The sequence below is a fragment of the Ostreococcus tauri genome (assembly GCF_000214015.3).
Source record: "Ostreococcus tauri WGS project CAID00000000 data, contig chromosome 06, whole genome shotgun sequence".
In the NCBI taxonomy this organism is placed as follows: Eukaryota; Viridiplantae; Chlorophyta; class Mamiellophyceae; order Mamiellales; family Bathycoccaceae; genus Ostreococcus; species Ostreococcus tauri.
The window spans coordinates 191799-214565 of NC_014431.2; the positions used below are offsets into that span (position 1 = coordinate 191799).

The window sequence follows — 22767 nt, forward strand, 5'->3', positions numbered from 1 at the left end:
CCGACGTCGCGCGCGTCGCGCGCGCGCTCGCGCGGCGTTGGCACCCGGATAAATTCGCGCAGCGATTCGGCGGGTCCCTCGACGCGCGCGATCGCGAGAGAATCATCGCTCGAGTGATGGAGACGTATCAATCGGCTCGACAATTTATCGACGCGACGACGCGGTGACGGTCTCTGACGTTCGACCCACCGTCTCCGACGTCGTCGACGCCGCGGCTACGCGCGACGCCTTCTCATTCTCATCCCCCGATTCGCGCGCCAACGCCTCCACCACCGCGATCGCGCGCGTCGCCGCCTCCGTCCGAGCACACATTCTCGGCGTTCGCCCGCGCGCATCCATCGCCCACGCCCCCTCCGGCCACGCTCGCCCCACCGCGTCCACGCACGCGCCGTCGCCGCTCGCGCACGCCTTGTGTAACGCCGTCTCCCCGTCCACGTCTCTCGCCCGCGCGTCCCCCCCCGCCGCGACGAGCGCTCGCGCGCACATCGCGTGCCCTCCCGCGCACGCCTTATGCAGCGCCGTCGCGCGTCCGCTCACCGTCGTCGCCGTGGCGTCGAATCCTCGCTCGAGCAACGCCTCGACGCACGCGAGCGATCCCGCGCGCGCGGCGTGATGCAGCGCCGTGCGCCCCTCCCGTCGCGGCGCGACGATGCCACCACATCGCGTCTCCCGCGCGAGGGCGTCGAGGACGCCCGCGAGGTCGCCCACGGCGGCGCGCCCGTCGACGCCGCGCTCGAATGCGAATTCCGCCATCGTCTGCGACGCGCACATCCGTCGCCCGCACGCGCACTCACGGTCGTCGCACGGCGCCGTGCGCGGGGGCATTGAATGGAGAAAAAAACGCCGCGCCCGAACGCGCGCGCGCGGGGACGATCGAGACCTCGCGCGCGCGTCAACGGCACGGAATGTGGCGTGAATGTCTCGCACCGTGAGTCGCGGACCGTGACACCGCGACACCGCGACGCGCCGACCGCGACGCGCGCGCACGTCGCGCGGACGTCGAGGCGAGCGGCGATGGCGACGACGATGACGGGGGCGATGACGCCGCGCGCGCGATGCTTGGGTGGGACGCGAGCGATGCGTGGGACGAATGCCCCGCGAGGGCGTCGCGCGGGACCACCGCGTGGGACGGGTGGGACGTCGACGACGCGGGAGAGCGACGACGCGTCTCGCGCGGGGACGAACGGTGCGGAAGGGGGGGCTTGGGAGGGCGCGGGGGGGTCGGTGACGAACGGGGGGCGTGCGAGCGGGGGCGGGGGGAAGAAGAGCGCGCGGGGGGGGGAGCCGGACGTCGGACGCGCGGCGAGGTACATGCGAGAGTTGATTAAGAATCAGGTGAACGCGAATCACTTGGCGCGCGCGGGGTCGGTGACGGATTCGTCCGTGCTCCGACGGAAAGGGCGGTTGAAGGAGCAGGACGCGCTGATCGAGTTCATTGTGGACCTGCACAAGACGCACACGACGGAGGAGGTTTTTCAAAAGGTCGAGGCGTGGATCGACGAGGTCCTGGAGGTGCCGAAAGAGAAGCGACGGTTCAGTAAACTGTCGCGAATGGTTCCTCAGGTTGGGTTCTTTTTTCATCGTTTGCCCTTGGTGAAGGCGCTGCGAGAGTACGACGAGTTCTCGCAGCTCTCCAAGCGGAGATACGTCTTGCCAAACTTCGCCGAGGTTCGTCACATCTTGAACATCGCGCAAGTGCATGCGTCGAGCAAGGACGTGCGACTGGTTACTTTCGATGCGGACGGGACTCTTTACGCGGACGGCATGCACTTCGAGGATGATAACAAGATGATTGAAAGAATCATGCAGTTTATGGAACTGGGCGTCCACGTCGCTATCGTCACCGCGGCGGGTTATCCGGGCGAACCCTCCAAGTTTGAGGGTCGACTCAAGGGTTTGGTGGACGCTTTCGCGGCGCAGAAGTTGCCGAAGGAAGTGCGCGAAAAATTCCACGTCATGGGAGGCGAGTGTAACTATCTCTTGCGAGTGAATGACGATTACCGTCTGGAATTCGTTCCCTCGTCAGAGTGGCACACGGAGCACATGTATGACTGGAGAGATAACGAAGACGTTCGACAGTTCTTGGATCGCGCGGAAGATTTCTTGACCTCTTACGCGAAGCACTTGGGTGTCCAAGTCGACGTCTTGCGCAAGGAGTACGCGGTCGGTGTCATTCCCCAGAGCGATACCATTTACGAAAACTTGGAAGAAATCGCCTTGGCGTGTCAAGCCGAGCTGAGCGACTCGAAGATTCCTTTCTGCGCTTTCAACGGCGGGAACGACGTTTTCGTTGACGTCGGTAACAAGCATATCGGTTTGCAAGCGCTCATGAAGTATTTGAACGTCGCGGGCTCGCAAACTTTGCACGTCGGTGATCGCTTCACCCTCACGGGTAACGACGCCAAGGTGCGAGAAGCCGCATCCATTCTTTGGGTCGCGAGTCCGGACGAGACGACGTTCTTCATGCGCTTGCTTTACCGTGATATTCTCAACGCAAGAATTCTGTGATCTGATATCAATATCGCACGGGTCTCGGTTGTAATTTCATATTTACTTCGTTCCACTGGAAGTCCCCAAGTCCAGCGCGTTCGCGCGCGCGAGTTCAACCTCCTTCGCTAAATATCCCAATCGCCGTTCCAACGCCGTGAGCTCGTTATTCAGAACCCTCGAACGAGCCTCCCAGTACGCCGCGTCGTCGTACGCGCGACTCCAACGGAAACCAAACGCCGTTTGCGTGAAGGCTCCGAGCAGCCAGTCCGCGAAGATTGAGAACATGGTGTGCGCTAACACAACAAGCGCGAGCGCCATCGCGACTTTACTCGCCTTGGAGCACAAAATACAAGTCTTCTTAATCACGGTGTCAGCTTCGACGAATTCAGCCTGCATCTTCGAGCTCAAGGTCTTAATGGGTTTGAGCATGCTCGCAACGATGTCCTGAGAGTCCTCGGGAATGTGCAACGAATTGAAGTCCACCACCTCCTTAATAGAAACCTTTTTAGCCTTCTTGGGTGGATTAATCTTTCGTACAATCGTATCAATAGTCTTGGTGACGATCGCCTTGCTCTCGTCCACAACACTACCCACGATGAGACCCTTCATGATCGTCGACTTTGTGAAAATGACCTCGGTGCCCACCGTGATCGAGCAACTCTTCTTTGACAGTGGACGAAGCATCCATCGCGCCTCGACTCGAAAGTAGTCACCGTAAGGAATATCACTCTGAATTTGAGACGTCCATAAGACCAAAGTTTTATCTTCGTACACGCCGTAACTCTGATTTTGATGACACCGCGTCGACTTGGGACCGAACGACTGCTTCACCGGTGCGGTGAACACGACGTCACGAACGCAACCCACTGTTCGCTTATACTTCCATTCAGTGATGTTCACGTTCGTTTGCTCCAACATCATCGAAACTTTTGGCTGTAACTCCGTTCTTGATTTGTCCGAAAATCCCGCGAGGAAGAATTCTTCAACGGAGCAGTCGATCTCTCCGCTGTAAACGTTGATGGAAGATGACGGTAGGGGTGGGGCATTCCCGGAAACCCTCGCCGTAGGCGTGTTTCCAAAGTCCACCGGCATGTCGTCGTCGTCCGCAACGACGTCGCTGTCATCGTCTATGCCCTTGCCGCCTACCAAGTCCTCCTCTTCCTCCTCCTCCTCCTCCTCCTCCTCCTCCTCCTCCTCTGACTCGCCGCTTAATTCGTCACTCAGAGTCCTCTCCGACGGAGAACTCAACGCTGTCTTCAACGTCTTCGCTGAGATCGCCCCATTCAACTTCCCATAGTGTGACACCCGCGCCCACTGATGACAAATTACCTTGAAAGACTTCTCGGGGAACACGAACGAGGTGAAAAAGTCCGTCTTTGCGCCGTGCGTGATCTCGATTGCGTTTGGAAAAATGACCGCAGTCTTGGCTCGATTGATTAGCGTAACGTCCTCGAACGGAATCTTCACGCGAGTCGTATACCCGAACACGTTACTGTAAAAGCAGACGTGTCGCTCAAACACGTACATCTTCCCCTGCAACAAAATCTTACTGTGGAGCGCGCACATGTACTCGGTGACGAGGATCTCGTCGCGTTGCAACTCGAACAGTTCTCTCAACCGAGGGATCCGACCACTGCTCTGAATCGTTGCCCCATCTGAGCTCGTCGCCTCCGTGGGTGACAAGATCCCCCGCCCATCGCGCATCGCCTCCATGGGCGGACTCTCCCCTCGGAGCGGTCTCGTCGCGGATGACGACCCGCGCTGCCCGCTTCGGTGCGCGTCCCGCTCCCCGCTCGTCACCTCCTCCCCGTCGTCCAACGACGATCCCACGCCCCGGATCTCGCGCGACATCGACAAGGCCTCTAACAGCGACTTCGTCGGCGTCAACGGCGCCCGCGCCGTCGCGCTCTCGGTCACCGACGACGTTTGATTGAGATTTGGATTCGCTCGCTGTTCAACCGTCGGCGAACTTCCCGTGTCGATTCGCGCCATGACGTCCAACGCGTCTCCGCGACGGTGCTGCAGACGAGGTACGTGCACGTGCGCGTCTGCGTGCGCGTCACAGAACGATTCGCGCGAGCGAGACGCGATGCGGCGTCGCGCAATGACGAGAATTCAATAATACCGCGTCGCCGCAACGACGCCAATGACGCGTCATTCCTCGTCGTGCGATCGATCGTCATGCTCGCACGGTGGACGGTGAGTGAGAGTGTAAGTATTCGACCACTCAGGCGCGGACTTGGACGCGGACGTGGACGAAGAACGAAGCGCGCGACGAATTCGTCGCAGATTCGTGTCGAGGTTGATTCCGATGTGGACACGAAGAGCGTCGATGATGGCGCGATAAGAGGCCCAACGCGCGACGTGATCTTACAGTCGTGCGTGACGACATCTTTGGGAATGCTCGGCGCCGGGTTGGCGATTAGAGGGGCGAGTGATGCGTTTCCAACGGTGGCTGGGGCGCTTGACGCGACGCTTCCACTGTCGAGCGGCGACGTCGGGACGACTGTCGGGACGGCGGTCATCGCGGCGACATGCGTGACGGTGGGGAGGATAGGGTTATTACAAGCGTGGGTAGAGTTCGCCGAGAGCACCGATCGGTCGAACGCGAGCGTTTTGGGAGCACTGGAGGGATCCGCGGACGTGTTGCTGGTCGCCGCGCTCCCGGCGATTGGAGAGGAGGTGTTGTTCCGAGGGGTGGTATTACCGGCCATAGGCGGGGTTCCCGGAATTGCGATCTCGTCAATCGTCTTCGGAGCATTACACATCGGAGGTGGACGAAGCGCGGCGTTTGCGGTATGGGCGAGCGCGGTCGGGGCGTGTTACGGAGTGGCGGCGCTGCACGCAGGGTGCGTCGCAGCGCCTGCGGCGGCGCACGCGATGGCGAACCTCGCGTCGGCGATGTATTGGAACGCCACGCGAGCGGAGGGGGTGAAGATGGCTAAGGAGACCGCGAGCGATGCGGGGTCGGATTCGGATTAGTAATGGACTGCTAAGGTGTAATTCAAATCTGTGTTGGTCAATCAAAGTGCGGGCGACGCGGGGGTGGCGGTGGCGGCGCGAGGCCTCCACCCTGCCCATTGCCCTGCGGTCGATACATTCGCCGAGTTTCTTGTAACACGTGTCGAACAATCAACATGTCCGCGACGAATATGGCGAACATCCCCGCCGTCACCGGCACACAGAGCGTCAAGAACAGTATCGCCACGTTGCTCATGTGCAACTCTCGATGGAGGTACCCGTACGCCTTTTGCCCGAACGCCGGCACCGCGTACAGCGCTCGCAGCGCTCGGGAGAACCAAACTGCGTGGAAAAACGCGTGCGATTTCACTTTTCTATAATCCTTCCTCGCAAAGCTCACCAAGGCGTGGACGCTTCGATCTCCGCTATCGTATTCGTACATCTTTCCACCCTTGAAGAGCGCGATCGTCGGGTATCCCTTGGCCCCGATTCTCTTCACCAACAATCGATTCTTCGGTCCGTCCACGCGAGCGACAAAGAGCTCACCCTCCAGTTCTCGCGCGACCTCCCCCCACACGGGCGCCAGGGCTTGGCAGTGTTTACACCAATCCGCGTACACCTTGACGAGCACCGGCGTCCCGCGCGTCAACGCTTCGTCGAAATTCGTCTCCGTGAGATCCACCACCTCCCCGTCCGGCCCTCGCGTGAACGCGTTCGATCGATCACTTACGGCATCGCCACCGCCCGTCGCCGTCGCCGTCGCCCCCACCGCGCGCGAGATCCCGAGCGCGGTCACCATCGCCACGACCGCGACGACCGCGCGCGAGGCGCGTGGTCCACGCGCGTCACCTCTCGCGCGCGGCGCCGTCGCGGTCGTCGTCGTCCCCGACCGCGGCATCGCGTCCACGGGCCCGGCGCGGCGTCGAGGTCTCCCTCGACGTCGTCGGGGCGTCCGTCGTCCGTCGTCCACCGCGACGGACGATCGCGCGCGTCACAGACAGCGTCGACGGACGACAGAATACGTGCCGCGCGCACGTAGAGAACTAAAGAAACGGCCAACGCGCGACGGGACGGGAAATATCGCGCGCGCGAAAAAAGTGCCCCGCGATCGGATCGCGATCGGTATCTCATACATCGTCGTGTGGGTATTTAAATACACATACGGATCGCGGGATACGCCACGTCGGCGAGAACGCTTTTCGCTTTTTCCCCGCGGGGGCGAAGATACCTTTCGGGAAATACAATGATGGTTCGAAATGCGTTGATGTACGTCGATCCCGCGCCCGCACGGGTGACGTCGCGACGCCTCGGGATCCGCTGACGTCGGCGCGGGTGGGACAACGCGATAGCGCTGGCTGGATTTGTCGTTCTACGCCGACGCGTCGTCGCGCCGCACACGTTGACGCGGGCGAGAGAGACCGCGTGCGAGCGCTGGGGGGGTGGAAACACATTCCTCGGCATCACGCGCGCGCGCGGCGAGCGGACGGGCGCGCGTGATGCTGGCGAAACCGACCCCGTTCGCCGGGCGCGACGGCACCGCGAAGGCGCGAGGCGGTCAAGGCGCGACGAACGGCGCGCGTACGGAGCGAAAGAAGGGTGCGTGGAGGACGCGACGGGGGACGACGGGATGAGAAATAATCCCTCGCGTCGTCTCTCGATGTCGACGGCTCGACGCGCGCGCGATCGATGCGCGCGCTGCGTGAGATACGAACGAATGCGCGCTGGCACTCGCGCGCCGCAACTGTCAGATTTTTCACTCGCGGTTATCCATTTTCAGTATCGGGTTTATTCACGTACTTAAGTGCTTGAGAAGACCCTTCGTGAGCGATTGGCAAAAAAGATTTTTGTTCGCGTTGACCTGAAGTGAAGGATATGACGAGGACATCGATCGGACTGACGAATGAACTTTTTTATCGTGAACAGGCGTGGCGTGGACCGAAGAGGAGCACAAAAACTTTTTGATCGGGTTACAAAAGCTTGGAAAGGGCGATTGGCGAGGGATCTCGCGACACTTTGTCACGACGCGGACGCCAACGCAGGTGGCGTCGCACGCGCAAAAATACTTCATCAGACAGACGAACGTGAGCAAGAGAAAGAGGCGCTCGAGTTTGTTCGATATCGTGGCGGAGCCTACGGAGAACGGCGATGGACACACGATCGTGCATAGATCGACGGCTGATGCCGCGAACGCGAGCACGCACACCAAAGCGGTAGGCGCTCGGGCGACCAACGGCGTGCACAAGAAGACGCAGCACCACACGGGCGGAATGTACGTGAATCCGCGCGAGAGCACGAACGCAACGAGATCTGTGGATGTACAACAGCATCGCGTGACCGGAAGCGCGTTGACGACGTCACTGTCGAATTTGGCGGACGTGGCGTCCCGTGAGGCGCATTACGTCGCAAGCCATCACATTACACAACCAGTTGGCGCGATATGGATGCACAACGCTACGGCGAGGGCGCAGAATCAGCAGGAAATGGGCACGAGCGCGGCGATCAAGATCGACGAGGAGGTTCATCCCACATTCCCTATGATGTACGGTTTCGGTACGCCCGTGAACGCGTACAACCAAGCCATGGTGCAATACATGGCGCAGTTGCAAGCTTTCGCACCGCATATGGAAGGCGGCGAGATTGGCCAGCTGAGCCACATCAACCAGATGAATCAGATGGCTTGGATGGCGCAACAGAACATGGCCTATCAGATGGCGGCGCGTAGCTACGTGGCTCAGGCCCAGCAGGGCGCGCAGAACATGAACTTTCGCCGCCCCACCGCGATATACGCCACCAAGGCGACACAAGCCAAGATGAACTCACAAAACATTGCCGCGAGCGGGGCATCGTAAAGAGCTCAACAAATCAAGAACTCAATCCATTTGCAAGAGCAAATTAAGAACTGCAACCGCAGGCGAAGAGCGCGTGCAATACAGTGTTTAATCAGTCGAGTGTCTTACTCTCCGTCTCAAGAGTGGCGCGGCTTTCCTGACGAGGAATTCGCCAGGTTTTCGCAACTCTCTGGACGGCTGTTGTATCTTGTATCTTAAGTACACTTCGACCTACAATACCGGTACCGGCACGTCTTAGAAAATAAAATCATGACTCGACTTGTTAGTAAATAAGTACCAAGAAGCAGTCTCGTCGACCTCATGACGGTCAAGGGGGTGTGACGAGATGGCCCAATCTCTATCTGAGGTATATGGGTAGACTCTCGTTGAGAGCAGTCTCGTCCCGCGAGCAGACGCGAACAAGCAAGGCAAGCGCAAGCCATTGATCGTCGCAGCACGCTCGAGTTATGCACCGGCTCGATCGGCGGGAACTTCTAAAGGATATCAGTATGGCGGAGTCTCGGGTTCTTTACCGCGAGTTCAAGGCGCTCAAGCGTCGAGAGGGTGAGCTCTTTGACAACTTGACCATGTGTAGCGAAGACCTCGGCGTGTGGAGGTTTGAGCTGAGATCTCATCACTTCGATCCGGGTGCCATTGGCACGAGAGAGTTGAAGAATGATCTGAAGAAGCTCAATAATCGTCACAACGTCGATCACATACTCGTCGAGTGCTCGTTCAGACTTAACGGCTCGGCTCCGTTTCCGACGTGCCCGCCGCTCATTCGAGTCGTACGGCCGCGCATGAAATGGTACACGGGCCACGTGACCTCTGGCGGATCATTTTGCACCGAAATGCTCGTCAATACGAAAGGTTTGAATGGCTGGCGTTCGAATTATCGCATTGAGGCCGTTATTCAGGCACTCGTGATCTCCGCGGTGCACTGCCCCGCAATTGTGATCTCAACGCCGTACAATGGTAGGCAAGTGAGCGGACCTCTACGCGTTGATCTCAGCTGTGAGTACACGGATAACGTCCTGCGAGAGTATTCTGAATATGAAGCTGTATCTGCGTTTACTCGCGCAGAGGCGCACCATCGTCGACAGGGATGGTGAATATTCAATGCGATGTCGTCCACTCGTCGTTGATCGATTGCGAAACCTTCTGGACACGATCGTAAATCTCATCCGCATGTTCTGGATCGAGATACCGTCCAAATTTTGCTGAGAATTTGTCTGGATGCCAGCGCAGTGAAGCTTTCTTGAACGCTCGCCGAAACAAGGCGGACGTGGCTTGGTTTGAATCCTCAAACTCCGAAGGAGCGCTCAATCGCTCGCACGCAACCATCTGTACGAGTATTGATCCCTCCTCTGGTGGCCACGGCACGTCGCCCAGTGTGATGAAACGCACAGAATCAACATTATCGCCGTCACTGGCGTTACCCTCCGCTCGCACCCGCTTCTCGAGGTTAGACCATGAAGATTCATGGTCGGACCACGTGAGCAGCAACAGGTGCGCGTCCACGCCGCCAATTTGCGCATTCAACGCCTCCACCATCGCAGCCGCTGCGCGCTCGGCAGCCTCCTCCGCATCGATCTGAATAGATGTATATGCATTCTCCATCGTGTCCATTTCCGTCAAACGCCGCTTGATCTCTTCCATTTCTGCCTCGAGCGCCGCGCGCGCCTCGCGACTTGCTCGCACCTCTCGGACGCGTTTCATCTGCTCCTCCGCCTCTCGCATCATCCCTCGCCGCCTGTCCTGCGTCGCCCTAATCCAATCCCGTTCGCACTTTGCGAACTCCACAGCCGCCGCCTCCTCATCGCTCTCGCTCTCGCTCGCGTCTTCCTCTCGCTCCTGCGCGCGACGAAGCGGATTGTAGTGCCTCATCCGCGCCCGATCGAGCGGTGGACTCCCGTTCCTCTCCCGCGCGTCGTCCTCAACGATTTTCCTCCGAACGCTCCAGCGCGCCGTGCTCTCGCGTTCGGTAGATCCCGACGATCGCGTCGTGCGTTACTCTGGAGTTTACACGGGCATTTCTCCATCTAGAGCAAGCGTTACGCTCGACACTTCGTCCGCACTCCCGCGCGCGATGAACGCTCCAGCGTTCGCGGTGCGCCCACGAGTTGACACCGATTCATCCACCGTTCGGGAACCCCCTGGGTACGTCCAAAGCGATCGCGCGCGGGGCGAGCGTCGCGAGAAGGACGCTTCCTCGATCGCTGGAGATTCCACGAGGCGCGCGACCTCGACGTCGCATGCGCACGACGCCGCGATCGAGCTCCAGCGCTCGAAGCTTCGAGTCCGTCGGGCGTTCGCGTACGCCCAATCGAGCGTGAGCTCGGTCGGGATGATGGGATTCATGATGTGGATGAGCGGATCATCGGTGCAAGTGTTTAGCATCATGGTCGTCTTCGGCGGCGTGGCGCAGACGACGAGAGCGATACTCGGGTCGAAAGCGACATTCGAAGCTTTCAGAGACGGCGACGAGCGGGCGAACGTGGCGCCGGCGCGGATGATGTTCGTTTTAGTGCAGCTTGCAGGGTTACTCTTGGCTCTTAGGAAGCTCAACACGATGGGTCTGCTGCCTTCGCACGCGAGCGATTGGGTCGGAGGGTGGAAACCGCCGCGTTCGCTCGAGCGCGCGTTCGGAGGCATAGAGTTAGAGTTTTAAAAATCTTAGCGAGCCTTTCTCACCCGTGTCGTCCGTCGAGCGTCGCTGTGAAGGTCATCGAATCCGTCGCTCACACGGGCGCGTTCAAGTCGTTCCTCGTGTCAGCCATCCTCAATAATCGTCGAGTGTCGTCTCGCACCACGGGTGCGCGCTCGGGAGCGTGTTTTGGTCTCCAAGCTAGATGTCCAACCTCGTCACGAACAGGCTCGCCCAGGAGCGCAAGGACTGGCGCAAGGACCACCCGCACGGTTTCATCGCCAAACCGTCCACCAAGCGCGACAAAAACGGCGACACCGTGACCGATCTCACGAAGTGGCAGTGCGCGATCCCGGGAAAACCCGACACGATATGGGCCGGGGCGAGTTACCCGCTGACGTTAGAGTTCGGGAACGATTACCCGGCGAAACCACCCAGGGTGGCGTTTCCAGCTGGTTTCTTTCATCCAAACGTGTACCCGACTGGCAAGGTGTGCCTGTCCATCTTGAACGAGGATAAGGGATGGAAGCCGTCGGTGTCGATCAAACAGATCTTGATTGGGGTGCAGGAGCTTTTAGACACGCCGAACATGAGCGATCCGGCGCAGCAAGACGCATACGATCAGCTCAGAAAGTCAAAAGCGACGTACGAGAAAAAAGTTCGGGAGCAGGCGAGAAAGTACGGGGCGAATTCCGGAGGGGCTGGGGACGAGATCATCCTGCTGTGACTGGTCGATGGAGGAGCATAGAGTTAGTATTTTAGTAGCATTCCTCATCATCAACTTTCGGCGCATCGTCATTTGTTGTCGTCGTTTGTCTAATCGTTCATCAGCGTCTCTTGATGCAGGCGCTTAAGGAATTGGCACATATCTAAGTAAATCGCGGTTTGAAAAGTCTCCTTGTGATTCTCGAAGAGCGTTAAGATCGTGCGCAAGCGTTCACGATCGCGTTCGGGAGACCATCCTTTCTTCGCGCGCAAGTACTTCTTCAATTCATTGTATTTACGCTCAATGCTGAAAGGATCTTCGTACCGCCTATCGTGTAACGTCTCCGAGTGGAGCCAAGCGTCTCGTAAGCTCGCATAAAGCTCGTCGATATCATGATTCACACCAGCGTCGTCGATCAGAAATTTGACGGTCTTAGCATCCAAGTTTTCGCATGCCATCGACACGTGATAAGCCTGATACGGAACACCCATTACGTCATGAAGAAATTTGAGCCCGTTGATGTTTGATCGCAAAAGAGCAACCTCGGCGTGTGAAACATCCGGGCTCACACCGCCCTCGTTTTTCAAGAAGTGCAGCAACTTTTCAGATGTTTCTGATCGTCCATCAGTCCACACACCGTTATTGAGAACAGCGTTCACGTTTCGTGGTTGAGCCTTGGCACCAGAATCGATCAAAAATTTCAAGTACTTTTCAATCGGCACCAAGTTCACCCCGTCGCCTGTGATCAGTCCGTACGCGTTCGAGACTAGCTCGTTGAAAAACTCGTTCAGAATGCCCGGCGCAGATATCGGAAACGTCTTTTCGCGAGTCGTCTCGAACAGGTAAGTGAACAAATCGAACTTATTCGTTTTCAGAAGCGCGCGCAGCGCCGATCTAACTTCATAGGCCACGCCGTTTCCCTGCATCCAAGCCAGGGCTTGCTTAGGATCAGGATCCTCCTGAAACAACTTCACGATAGAGCTCTCATACAAGTTTATATGCATGCTTTTTTTCTTCAGGCAGAAGCCGCATCGAGCTCTGACCACGTCGTAAGTTGTTTGACACGTCAGTTCGGCCACACGCGTCGCTGGCGCACTACCCGTTGAGAACGCGTTCGATTTCTCTGCCTTTGGCGCTTCTTTCGTCGAGGATCTTGTTGAAATCTTCCCGGCGGCGTCGTTCGCTTTCGTGCGCTCGCACCGCTCTCGCTCGGGCTCGGGCTCGACCTTGGGTGGTGCCTTCTTCTCGGATGCCGCGGACGCCTTCTTCTTGCAAGTCCTGGGCTTCTTTCGCGGCGGTGCGGATGCGTCGGGGGCACCGCTCATACCCCACGCGAACGCTCGAACGAGCCGACGTATCGTCGAGCGTTAACGCGCGCGATCACGGCGTGCGTCAATATGTGGAGGTGGCGCGCGTGGTTCTCTCTCGCCTCAATTTCACGTGTTGCACGCATCTAATTTTCAACGTGTTCAAGTCAGTTTAATCGAGGTCGATCAATACGGCCAACCTGTCTGCGATAACTTGTTCGATTTTGCGTCGCAGTTCATCGTCCTCTCTGACATCCTCGGCCTCATCGTGCGCCCGCTGAATAAATTGCATCACCTTGATGTACACGCCCTCAGACATTGATTCTTTGTGTTCGTCAAAAAGATCGTGAATGTGTCTGAGGGTTTCCTTGTCCTCTTCGCTCGTATCCGTGAGTTGTTCGATAGCTTCCACGAATAAAGCAAGTTGCTCCTCGACGTTTTCATCAAAAGCAATCCGTTTGATGTTCTGACCGTTCTCGCACATGTCCAAGAGAAGTGTCTTTAATCTATTTACGTCGGGCTTCTCCCCAATGGCTCCCTTCTCAATGAGATAATCAAACATGCTAATGCGCAATCCTTCCATGGTCTTCTGCATGTAGTACCAGGCATGGTCACCAAAACCGACACCGGCTACTTCGTGAAAGTACGCGACAACCGATTCGCTCAAGCAAGTGAACGCTATGTCCATGTGACGATTGTCAAACTTAAACTTTGCTTGACGCATCCAGTCAAGAATTTCGAAGCCCCGCCTCTCCGTGATTCCACCCCGCGTCGCGGTGGATATGAGCCGTATGATAGACTCGACAAATAAATTGCGGATAGTATGAAAATCTTCTTCATCTTTGAGACGGCTCTTGACCGCTTCAAAGTATTTGCATGGCGTGTGCTCCTCCAGAAACTCTCCTGCGCTTTGTTCCGGAAAACAACCTGGCGCAAAATCGCCCAGGCTGCGCGCTAACATGTAAAGGATAGAGAACACTACTTTCTTTTGGTCAGCTTGAATCGAGACCTTCATGATTTCGGTGCAAAAACGTTCGAAAAGGGAAATTATTCCGAACTTAAAAGCCATTTCAGCGCCTTTGAGGAGGCCCCACACATCATCATTCGACTGGATGCCTTCTGCTTTATATTTATCCAGTAACCTCCACACCTCTACGACCTCCTCTTCAGTGCGATACGAATCACGATTTTGGAAAATAGCACGAGAAATCTGGACACCGTAACCATCCAGGAACCAAATGGTTTTCATCTCTGCCTCTCTCGGATCACTTGTAACATAACTCTGAATCAGAAAATCGATGAATGGAAGCAGATTCGGTGGAAACTGTACCTTCCTGGCACTTCCCGGTTTTTCGAAGTACCTATTGATCAGTTCTTCCGCCATCTTACTCTTCTCCATCAAATATTTTTCTACCTTCCTCGCGCTCCTTCCTTGCGTCGCCGCTATTCCACGCGCATGTGCCTCCATCAAATTGATGAAAACCACCACATCTCCCTCCATGAAGGCCGCATCAAACCATTTGAGACTAATTCTAACGTATAGTTTCTCGGTAGACGCCCAGCTGAGCATATCCAAAATCTTGTTCGTCGTATCCTTCACGTACGCCTTGCTCCGATAGGCCGACCACAGCGTGCCGCCCTTCGACTCTTTCATCCTCCTCGCGCACACCGCGCACCGATTCTGAAACGCGTCCCAACGCGACTTACATTTTCTGTCTCTCGGACACTCCGACGCACTCGAGGTCTTCGTTGCCTTTGACGTCTCGGCGACCTCCGAGGAGGCGGCCTCGCCGGACGTGCTTCCTTTACCCTTCCTCGCGCCCTTCCCGGTGCCAGCGCGCGGGCGCTTGGGCTCATACTTCGGACTGTACGCCAGAACTTCGGGGATGCGCCCGGCTCGACATTCCGGGCAATCGCACATGTCGGCGCGCTCGGCTTCACATTCCTCGCAATCGCACACGGCGCGCTCGGCTTCACATTCCGGGCAATCGCACATGTCGGCGTAATCAATATCGTACAGCACTCGGCGCTCTTCCATATCGCGAAAGAATCGCATGAACACTTCATCGGGGTTGTTCCCCATTGTGAGCGTATGGTGCGACGTGGTGTGGCGACGAGGAGTGCGCGGCGGATGTTCGCGACTGGTGTTGCTGGCGCGAGTATTCAAAATATCACGTTTTCAAAATATCACGAGGGGCTGCAGACGGTGTTGCTGGCGCGAGTATTCAAAATATCACGTTTTCAAAAATCACGAGGGGCTGCAGCGGGCGGGTGAAGTTGGGACTAAGAAATGGTGTACAATTACATGAATCCAGCGCGCGTTCACGACTGCTCGGGACGCAAAGGCATGGCGGAGCCATCCTTTGTACGCGTGAACTCGAACAACACCGCTGGAGATCGATAGATTCTGATTAGGAGCCAGTACAGGCGCTCTTCGAGTACGAAGTCCCGCACTTGTCGAGCGCTATAGATATCGCTACAGAGTGATATGAGTCGGTGCGTCGACGGCAAGTCCACATGCTGGATACTGCCCACAAGATTGTTCGTAAAGCCTCTCACAATGGACGATAACGTCAAAATATAGACAACGTACACGCCCGTGAGACCGCCGACAAATTGGCTAAATGTCGCGAAAACACCCGTAGGTACTTCAGACGATACGAGAACGATCTCAGGACCGTCCTCAAAATGTCTACACGGGCGCCACCAAGCAAGTTTTGTGCGTCCATTATCACTGACGTCGCGCTCTGAAACGTACGTTCCACATTCAACTGACCACCAGGGAGAGGTCGAATTGAAACCATTCAACTTGAGAGAACAGCTCACCGTTTGGTCGCTAAAATATCTGGGCACAGGAGCGCCCTTGCCGTGTAAGTGCCAGACTCGAGGATAAATCCCTTCGAGGAAGACACTTGTCTGCTCGCCGTTGAGGATGCGCTTCAGCGCCTTTGTTTGAGTTTCATCAAACTCGTAATTAGTACCGTCTGAGTACAAAATGGGGTTATCAATCGGTAAATGACGCTTGAAGACCCAGCCAGTGGTCAATTTTGCCCCTTGTTCGAGTGATGTTTTCAGAGCCGCAAGAGAAGGCGGGGGCACGTTCCAAACACTGTCGCTGTCCTCCGCTAGGCAAGCTTCCTGAATTTGCCCTGGTTTGTTTATCTGCGGCATCGGACCGTCGGTTCGCAGATCCGACCATGCTTTAGATTCGATAGTCTTTCGGAAGCCACCATCGAAAATCGGATAAGTAAAAGTACTTTGAGCTCCGACCAGGCTCATGTTGAAGCGAATGTCGAAAACCGGGTTCACATCTACTTGTGGGTTTGAAGTGCTGAAAATGAAGAATGGCACGACGAGTAGGCCAAAAATGATCGTAAACAAGCCGCCTCCCTCGAAAAATACTTTTTTCCACATCGGTTGCGGCTCTCCAAATGGATGATACTTGTGATATGTGTTGTTTCGGACGTTGATTCTGAACAACGAACGCGAAATGTTCTCAAGCTTCAACCAGTCGTACAGATCAAGTGCGCTATCCGTGCACGCATATTCAAGCAGGACGCGCAGCTCGTACATGAATGGGAGAGAGAAGTATGCGATGAATGCACCGAAGGAGATCATGTCCGATCGTTGGAAAATCACGCTGTTCGTGAGCACCTCAGACGGGAAGCCACAGCGTATTTGTCGAGCACCCAGCGTGAACGACAGTGACTTCAGAAGGAAGAAGAACTGCACGTAAGAATGATGCGTCGTCGTTTTCTTGTAGAAAACCAACATCATAAATCCGATGTACCCGGTGTAGGTCAAGTAATGGTAGAAAACTTTCGCAATCTTCGCCTTTTTCATGTAGATGACGCCATCAACAACGATGAGTACCAACAAAACGAAGACAGCGGTGACGTAGTCAATTTTGAACAGGCCTTGAAAGTAAGTCTCGACTAAGGCGTCTGCGTCCGAATCCACCGTGCTTTGATAGAACATCGCCACAAATATTGTCGCTAAGACGTCAAAACAAAGAGTTGCTGTGTAGAAATCACCCCCTTCTTGATGGAAACCGCGAACAGACGTTATGCGCAACGGAGCACCTTCTGAATTTCCAGCTGCCTCACGGAGTTGCAGCGCCTCGATCGCTTTTCTCGCTTCGGCACTTGGACACAGGATAGAGTTCGGGGCAATGACCCGGAATACAGCAACGCAGTGATCTGGATTCTTGTGTAATCCGTTCGGATCGGCCTTCACAAATTCGAGAGTGTAGTAGGAGAGAGAATCACGTGTATCACCGTTCTCGAGCGCTTGATGATTGACGAGCGCCTCGTTCACGCGAGTGCCGATGTCGCTCCAGTCTGGTTCTACATCACTTGTGGCAAGGATTGATAAAGCAACGAACGAAGGACCATATTCGGCCTCTTGAGTGAGGATGCGTTGAAAGAAGTTATCAAATTCCGTCATCATACCACTTGAAACATTGATATGCAACAAAGAAGACGCCGTAGTGCCCTGCTGAGCGAAGTCCGCATCGATCTCCTCAAACTGCAATCTCTTGAAACGAGAAAATATAGCGCTGGCTGCGAATAGGTCGACGTCATCGTCTTGCTCGCACTCCTCTCCAAAAACATCTCCCAGGCGCACAGTTTGAGTGGAGCAGTACACCATCACCGAGACATAGGCCATGAAAGTGCCCATTATGGAGGGAACGAACGGACTAGTCGTGTTCTTGATGCCGAATACCATATCCACATGATCGCAGACCGTCCCAGCCGAGCAAGACATGGAACATGGAATCGTGACAGCATATGCGATGAGAATGGCAGCTTCTGAGTAGAGGAGTATGAACCGCCAAAACCCAGCAGGAGCCGAGGGATATGCCATCAATCCATACGCAATTATAGACGTGGGAAACACAATTGCGACGATCGAAAAGTCTATTGCGAATGCGAGCATCATGAAGAAATAGCACATCGAAAATTGAGGTGCCGTTAGCCATGGCCACGCTTTGAGGAAAGCACCAAACAGTAACCCTGCAGTCGAACTTTGATCTTGGAGCCAAGTATGAAGCAGCGTAGTGAAATCTTTTTCTTCATCGTCAAGGTTTTTCCGCATTCTTTTCTCGTAATCTCGAATTTCTGCTGCTTTGGCGTCACTTTTGTCAGATGACTCATCTTGAATATTCGGCATGGCCTCATCCTGAGCATCCATACCAACTGCATCTTCATCATTATCCCCTCGACGACGTCTGAGCGTATCGCTCAGTGGTTTGCGGTCGCCTGTAGATTTTCGATTACTTTCTCCTCTGCTTTCGACGGCCAGAATCTCGCGTGATAATGACGTGATTTCATTCCTGATATCCTCAACTCGCTGACGGCGACTTTCCTTCTCGATCAGCTTTGACAAGCACGTCTTTAAGCTCTCTCGAATCCAACCCCACTGCAATGCGTTTTTCATCATCTGATCAGCATCCAACGATTGTTTACGCATCGTCATCGCGGCATCATACGTCCGTTGCACAATGGTGCTTCGTAGAATGTGGACGATGGCGAACACGAGTAAATCTGGATTGAGCTGGCCTGCTTCCCATCCAAGCACAGTTCGTAGCTTGTAAAGACCGATTAACTGAAGTGTAGTGCACTCGGAGCCGATCGAAGCGTACCAGTCGCCGACTAAAGCCTCTAAAGGAGCTTGATACAGAAGCACGACTCCAATGACGGCCACATTGTAGAGCTGCAGTATTCTCAGGCCCATGCGTCCATCCTTTTGCAAATCTTCTCTCGCGCGAAGGAAGTAAAACGGTAGTATCAAGTAACCGAGATGCAGCACATCGCGCGAGAAGGTACCGAAGAACATAACCATGACCAGTGTCCAGTCGACAGCGTATCTCAAATAGAAGTAGCGCGTCCATTCCAAGATTGTCCATGTGGCACTTGCCTCCCAGGTGAGCGGTGCAAACAGAATATCAAGATAAGACGACTCCTCTGTCCTCGCCGGTAGAAGCGCTATTTGAGTCGGAGTGCGTCTTGGAACCATCGTCTTGACCAAATGTTCGATCATTTCTTCATCCAATTCTTCGGCACTGTCAGCTCGAGTCGCCTCGATTGTCAACCTTGAGCGCTCTTCCAGAGCGGCCAAAATAGCGTCCATCCTAAGCTGACAAGCAGCAACAAAAAACGCGCTAAAATAACCAAGCAGCATCATCTTATCGCACGGGAGCACTGAGAGCCATTGCTTTGTGTCCTGAGCGACACGTTGGTTCGAATCATTCGTGCCGAGAAGTGACCTCGCCGTAGACGGAGAAGAAGGAACATCATCCACCGCACTTTGAACAAGCTCTATCGACATAACGTATTGCCATAGCACGATGAGAGCGCAGACGGCCGTAGTGAAGCGCCACAAGAGCAGCCGATCACGCGGAGAAGACCCTAATTTACTGTTGACCAACTTCCACATCACTCCCAAGTAAATAAGAGAGAGCATGTTGGTCGACGCAATTCCAACGATGGCAAAAACCACGTACAAGAGACCTGGCATGAGGTTCGCCATCATACCCTCAAGTATCTCCGGCGCTAGAGAAACTAGCATCATCAGCTGACCCGCATTTGTTCGTGCATTGCGTTGAATACGTTTCTTGAATTCTTGAGAGCCCTTGCTAGCGGTACTGCCACTACGTTCAGATACATCAGATTCATTATCAGAAGCTTCATCAATTCCTTCTTCATTTGCAGCGTCCGATTCTGACTCTACTTTTTCTATCAAGTCAGCCTTTTTCTTCATCAGTAACTCTCTCGTGTCTCTCTGAGGCCAGAACAAGTGACACGGCTCTGGAGTACAACCAGACTTGAGCGCCGGCGGTAAGTTTCTCAACCACACGCGCGTAGTCTTAGTCAATTCTACTGAAAATATTACCAGAATAGGATACCTAAGCAATGATTCGTTTTGTGGGATGAACGATGATGTAGACTCTGGCCATTTGTGTGCACCTAAGAGGGTGAAAATACTCGCGTGGTCTCCCTGCTGCAACCATTGAATTTTGTATGCGTAGTCAATTATTGCTGTGATAAGCGCTACGGTACCAATCACCTCAGTCGGGCCATCGGTCGTTTTCATCGATAAAGACGCCGCGATGAGCGCTGCAAGCATGAACATTCCGAGCAAGTCGAGCCGCTCCAGACTGAATATGATTGCGCAGATGGTGACGACTTTATTTGCGTGCAAGATGACGGCGCGCTTCAAGAGCGGAAAGAATCCAAGTTCGGTTGAGGCCAAAGGCAATCTGCTGCGCTCTTCTGCGGTGTCGCGATAATTCAGAGCCCCAATATCGTGGAAGTATGTGACCACGAGTAACGTACTAGGTCCGGTCAATTCGGACATGAGCTTTCCTGTTTTCAAGTTTTGCGCAAGACCGACAGTGTTTTCAAGGAAAGCGTTGAGTTCGTCAGAGAAACCGAAAAGCCTGTACAGCGGGAAAGCCCCAAAGGCATATCGGCCGGCAAGATTGAAGAGACAAAACATCAACACTACGCGCCATCGTTTAGGATCGTTTTCAGAGTGACGCCTGACGATGCAAGTCAGACCAAGGAGTGCTAAGAGAGCCAAGTTGATGAGCGAGCATTCAGAAGTCTCAAGAGTGATCAAACCAACCAGTAGAATCAGGTATGATCCAAAGCGTGTAACCGCCTTAACGCACACGAGCGACATTTCGTAAACAATCGCCTTCCCTAGAGATATCAATGAATTCGTGAGCCCTTGGATTGTCGTTCCGTCCTCATCGTCTTCAGGTGTCAGGGCATTCAGAATCTTCGGCAAATACAATACAATGCAGATGACCACCAGAATGCACGCGAACGGTCCTGCAGCGCGAATCGTGCTGGAATGCTCCAATCCGATTATGCCAAACATCGTTTTCCATTCTGCCCTTTGCACGTTGAAAATATTCAAATGCTCGTTCATCACCCACACATACAAAACCGCCACGATGCCCGCAAGCGCCTGCGCTGTGAGATGAAGGACCGTTCGATCCCCTGGCTTGGCGATTGTGAACAAGAAGGCCAGGAGTAGAGCCGCATGGAGTAAGTCGGCGCGCGATAGTGCCACTATCCACAGAGTAAACGGCACGAGAAGATGTGAGATCAACTGAACAAGTGGCACGTCCCACGTTTGCCTATCCCGAACTGCGGGGCTGTACTCTATTTCGAGATCGTCAAGCGGAATATAGTCCGCTACTAGACCACTTTGCACCCTCTGTTCTAATTCGTCATCCGTTGGCGTTTCTCTGGCTAGTTTTGTGATCCAAGCGACGAAAGACAGCGTTGCTATGAGACTCCCCATGTACAACGCGTTCAGACCAGATTGCTCACCGTCGTGTGCTGGCAGCGCGCCAAAAACCTCGAGCAACACTCTAATTTTTGCGTACATGGACGCCAACATCACTGGTGGGATACATAGCAACATATACTCGCATACACTCCACACAGAAACGTACATGAAAATGAACGGGCCGTGGATGTTGGCGAAGGTTGAATGTCGCGCTGGACTTACAACGAGCATCAACCCAAGCAGAAGCATTGGGTACGCCGCGATGTTCACCACGAGCAGCGACGTAAACAGCAGCGCGAAACCAACCAAGATACCTCCAAATCTAGCGCCTACACGACGAACTATGCCCATGTCGTCGAACTCGATAGCGTTGTCCGCATCAGAAAGAGACTCACCCTCCATCAGAGGTCTGCTCATGTCGTCGTCTACCTCGACGTCTTGACGAATGTCACTCGACTGTACCGCACATAACCCCATGAAAAGAGTTCCTATCGCTATAATTTGTGTCAGCCGCATGAACCTCGCCAACGGTCCCTCGGATTTATCCATGGAATACAATCCGAGTAGCTGAGCCGACGACTGCCGCGCCGACGACTGCAACTCCGGCAGCTGATACATGTAAACCGCCATGAAGTGAATCGCGGTGTAACAGAGACACCCCACCGTGGCCACTTTCGGTAAGTTCAAAAGTCGTTCTCGCACCCCTTTCAATCTCCCCGCGCCGCTTCTGGGCAGGTGGACGCCCACGCGTCTCATCTCTGACACAAAGTACGCCATGACGAACAACAAGTACATCAACGACGACACCGAGGGTACCGTCACCGCGGCGACCGCCGCCGAGGCCACCGTCACCTTGATTATTGTCCTAGGCGACCCGTCTTTGTCGTCGAACGCTCCCACGCCGTCGATCCCCGCCTCCTCCCTCGCCCGGTCCACGTACAACTTGCTTGCCGCCGCCAACGCGATTCCGAAATACGGCAAGAAGAACAACGCGTAATCTATCGCCCCGTCCAGCTTTCCGAACCCCACATACCTCAAAACGTTCCCCTGCCACGCTTGTCGCGGCCACGACGGGCCAAACGTCACGTACGCCGCCTGCGTCGCGCAGTTCCCCAGCAAGACGAACGCGCTCAGGCCCACGACGCTCCACCACGCGTCTCTCTGCGTCGACGTCATCCCTCCCGTCCCCCGCCCGCCACCCTCGTGCACGCGCTCGATCGCGAACGCCGCCAAGAATCCAAAGCTCTGCGTTCGCGCGCGCGTCAGTCGTCAGCCATCGTGAAGATCCACATTCACATGCTTGGTGTTCACTCGCGATTCATCGCCGTGTTCACCCGCGTCGTTCACGCACCAGCACCGACGGACGCTGCGCCGCGGCGTGCGCACACGTCGCCGCGAGCACGACCACGGACGCCATCGCGCCGTGGACGTCCCGTCCCATCGCGCGCGACGAGTGGCGTCGGAGCGCGCGTTGGGAAAATCAGACGCCAGAGCTCGACGCGACGAAGAGCACGAGCGCGTCAG

At 55.4% G+C, this 22767-nt stretch overlaps 13 protein-coding genes across 13 annotated transcripts; 6 read left to right on the plus strand and 7 right to left on the minus strand.

The window, feature by feature from the left end:
* Positions 1-144: 144 nt before the first annotated feature.
* On the minus strand, positions 145-753 carry OT_ostta06g01170 (Ankyrin repeat; the record flags this gene model as incomplete). Its single annotated transcript, XM_022983971.1, has 1 exon — positions 145-753. The coding sequence occupies one exon, from the start codon at positions 751-753 to the stop codon at positions 145-147; it is 609 nt and encodes a 202-aa protein (XP_022839178.1).
* A 261-nt stretch (positions 754-1014) lies between these two features.
* Positions 1015-2508, plus strand: OT_ostta06g01180 (IMP-specific 5-nucleotidase; the record flags this gene model as incomplete). The annotated part of the gene is made up of 1 exon (XM_003079693.2): positions 1015-2508. One exon carries the CDS (start codon positions 1015-1017, stop codon positions 2506-2508), a length of 1494 nt encoding a protein of 497 aa, XP_003079741.2.
* A 42-nt stretch (positions 2509-2550) lies between these two features.
* OT_ostta06g01190 (GRAM domain) lies at positions 2551-4482 on the minus strand (the record flags this gene model as incomplete). The annotated part of the gene is made up of 1 exon (XM_003079694.2): positions 2551-4482. The coding sequence occupies one exon, from the start codon at positions 4480-4482 to the stop codon at positions 2551-2553; it is 1932 nt and encodes a 643-aa protein (XP_003079742.2).
* Positions 4483-4890: 408 nt separating this feature from the next.
* On the plus strand, positions 4891-5472 carry OT_ostta06g01200 (CAAX amino terminal protease; the record flags this gene model as incomplete). Its single annotated transcript, XM_003079695.2, has 1 exon — positions 4891-5472. The coding sequence occupies one exon, from the start codon at positions 4891-4893 to the stop codon at positions 5470-5472; it is 582 nt and encodes a 193-aa protein (XP_003079743.2).
* Positions 5473-5509: 37 nt separating this feature from the next.
* On the minus strand, positions 5510-6250 carry OT_ostta06g01210 (Thioredoxin-like fold; the record flags this gene model as incomplete). Its single annotated transcript, XM_003079696.1, has 1 exon — positions 5510-6250. The coding sequence occupies one exon, from the start codon at positions 6248-6250 to the stop codon at positions 5510-5512; it is 741 nt and encodes a 246-aa protein (XP_003079744.1).
* A 697-nt stretch (positions 6251-6947) lies between these two features.
* Positions 6948-8300, plus strand: OT_ostta06g01220 (Myb domain, plants; the record flags this gene model as incomplete). The annotated part of the gene is made up of 2 exons (XM_022983972.1): positions 6948-7047; positions 7375-8300. 2 exons carry the CDS (start codon positions 6948-6950, stop codon positions 8298-8300), a joined length of 1026 nt encoding a protein of 341 aa, XP_022839179.1.
* A 488-nt stretch (positions 8301-8788) lies between these two features.
* On the plus strand, positions 8789-9391 carry OT_ostta06g01230 (Ubiquitin-conjugating enzyme/RWD-like; the record flags this gene model as incomplete). The annotated part of the gene is made up of 1 exon (XM_003079699.1): positions 8789-9391. One exon carries the CDS (start codon positions 8789-8791, stop codon positions 9389-9391), a length of 603 nt encoding a protein of 200 aa, XP_003079747.1.
* A 4-nt stretch (positions 9392-9395) lies between these two features.
* Positions 9396-10166, minus strand: OT_ostta06g01240 (unnamed product; the record flags this gene model as incomplete). Its single annotated transcript, XM_022983973.1, has 1 exon — positions 9396-10166. One exon carries the CDS (start codon positions 10164-10166, stop codon positions 9396-9398), a length of 771 nt encoding a protein of 256 aa, XP_022839180.1.
* Positions 10167-10368: 202 nt separating this feature from the next.
* Positions 10369-10950, plus strand: OT_ostta06g01250 (Protein of unknown function DUF1077, TMEM85; the record flags this gene model as incomplete). The annotated part of the gene is made up of 1 exon (XM_003079701.1): positions 10369-10950. One exon carries the CDS (start codon positions 10369-10371, stop codon positions 10948-10950), a length of 582 nt encoding a protein of 193 aa, XP_003079749.1.
* Positions 10951-11131: 181 nt separating this feature from the next.
* Positions 11132-11653, plus strand: OT_ostta06g01260 (SUMO-conjugating enzyme Ubc9; the record flags this gene model as incomplete). The annotated part of the gene is made up of 1 exon (XM_003079702.1): positions 11132-11653. One exon carries the CDS (start codon positions 11132-11134, stop codon positions 11651-11653), a length of 522 nt encoding a protein of 173 aa, XP_003079750.1.
* An 89-nt stretch (positions 11654-11742) lies between these two features.
* On the minus strand, positions 11743-12957 carry OT_ostta06g01270 (unnamed product; the record flags this gene model as incomplete). The annotated part of the gene is made up of 1 exon (XM_003079703.1): positions 11743-12957. The coding sequence occupies one exon, from the start codon at positions 12955-12957 to the stop codon at positions 11743-11745; it is 1215 nt and encodes a 404-aa protein (XP_003079751.1).
* A 154-nt stretch (positions 12958-13111) lies between these two features.
* OT_ostta06g01280 (unnamed product) lies at positions 13112-15022 on the minus strand (the record flags this gene model as incomplete). The annotated part of the gene is made up of 1 exon (XM_003079704.2): positions 13112-15022. One exon carries the CDS (start codon positions 15020-15022, stop codon positions 13112-13114), a length of 1911 nt encoding a protein of 636 aa, XP_003079752.2.
* A 239-nt stretch (positions 15023-15261) lies between these two features.
* On the minus strand, positions 15262-22660 carry OT_ostta06g01290 (Piezo family; the record flags this gene model as incomplete). The annotated part of the gene is made up of 2 exons (XM_022983974.1): positions 15262-22488; positions 22595-22660. 2 exons carry the CDS (start codon positions 22658-22660, stop codon positions 15262-15264), a joined length of 7293 nt encoding a protein of 2430 aa, XP_022839181.1.
* Between the last annotated feature and the right edge of the window lie 107 nt (positions 22661-22767).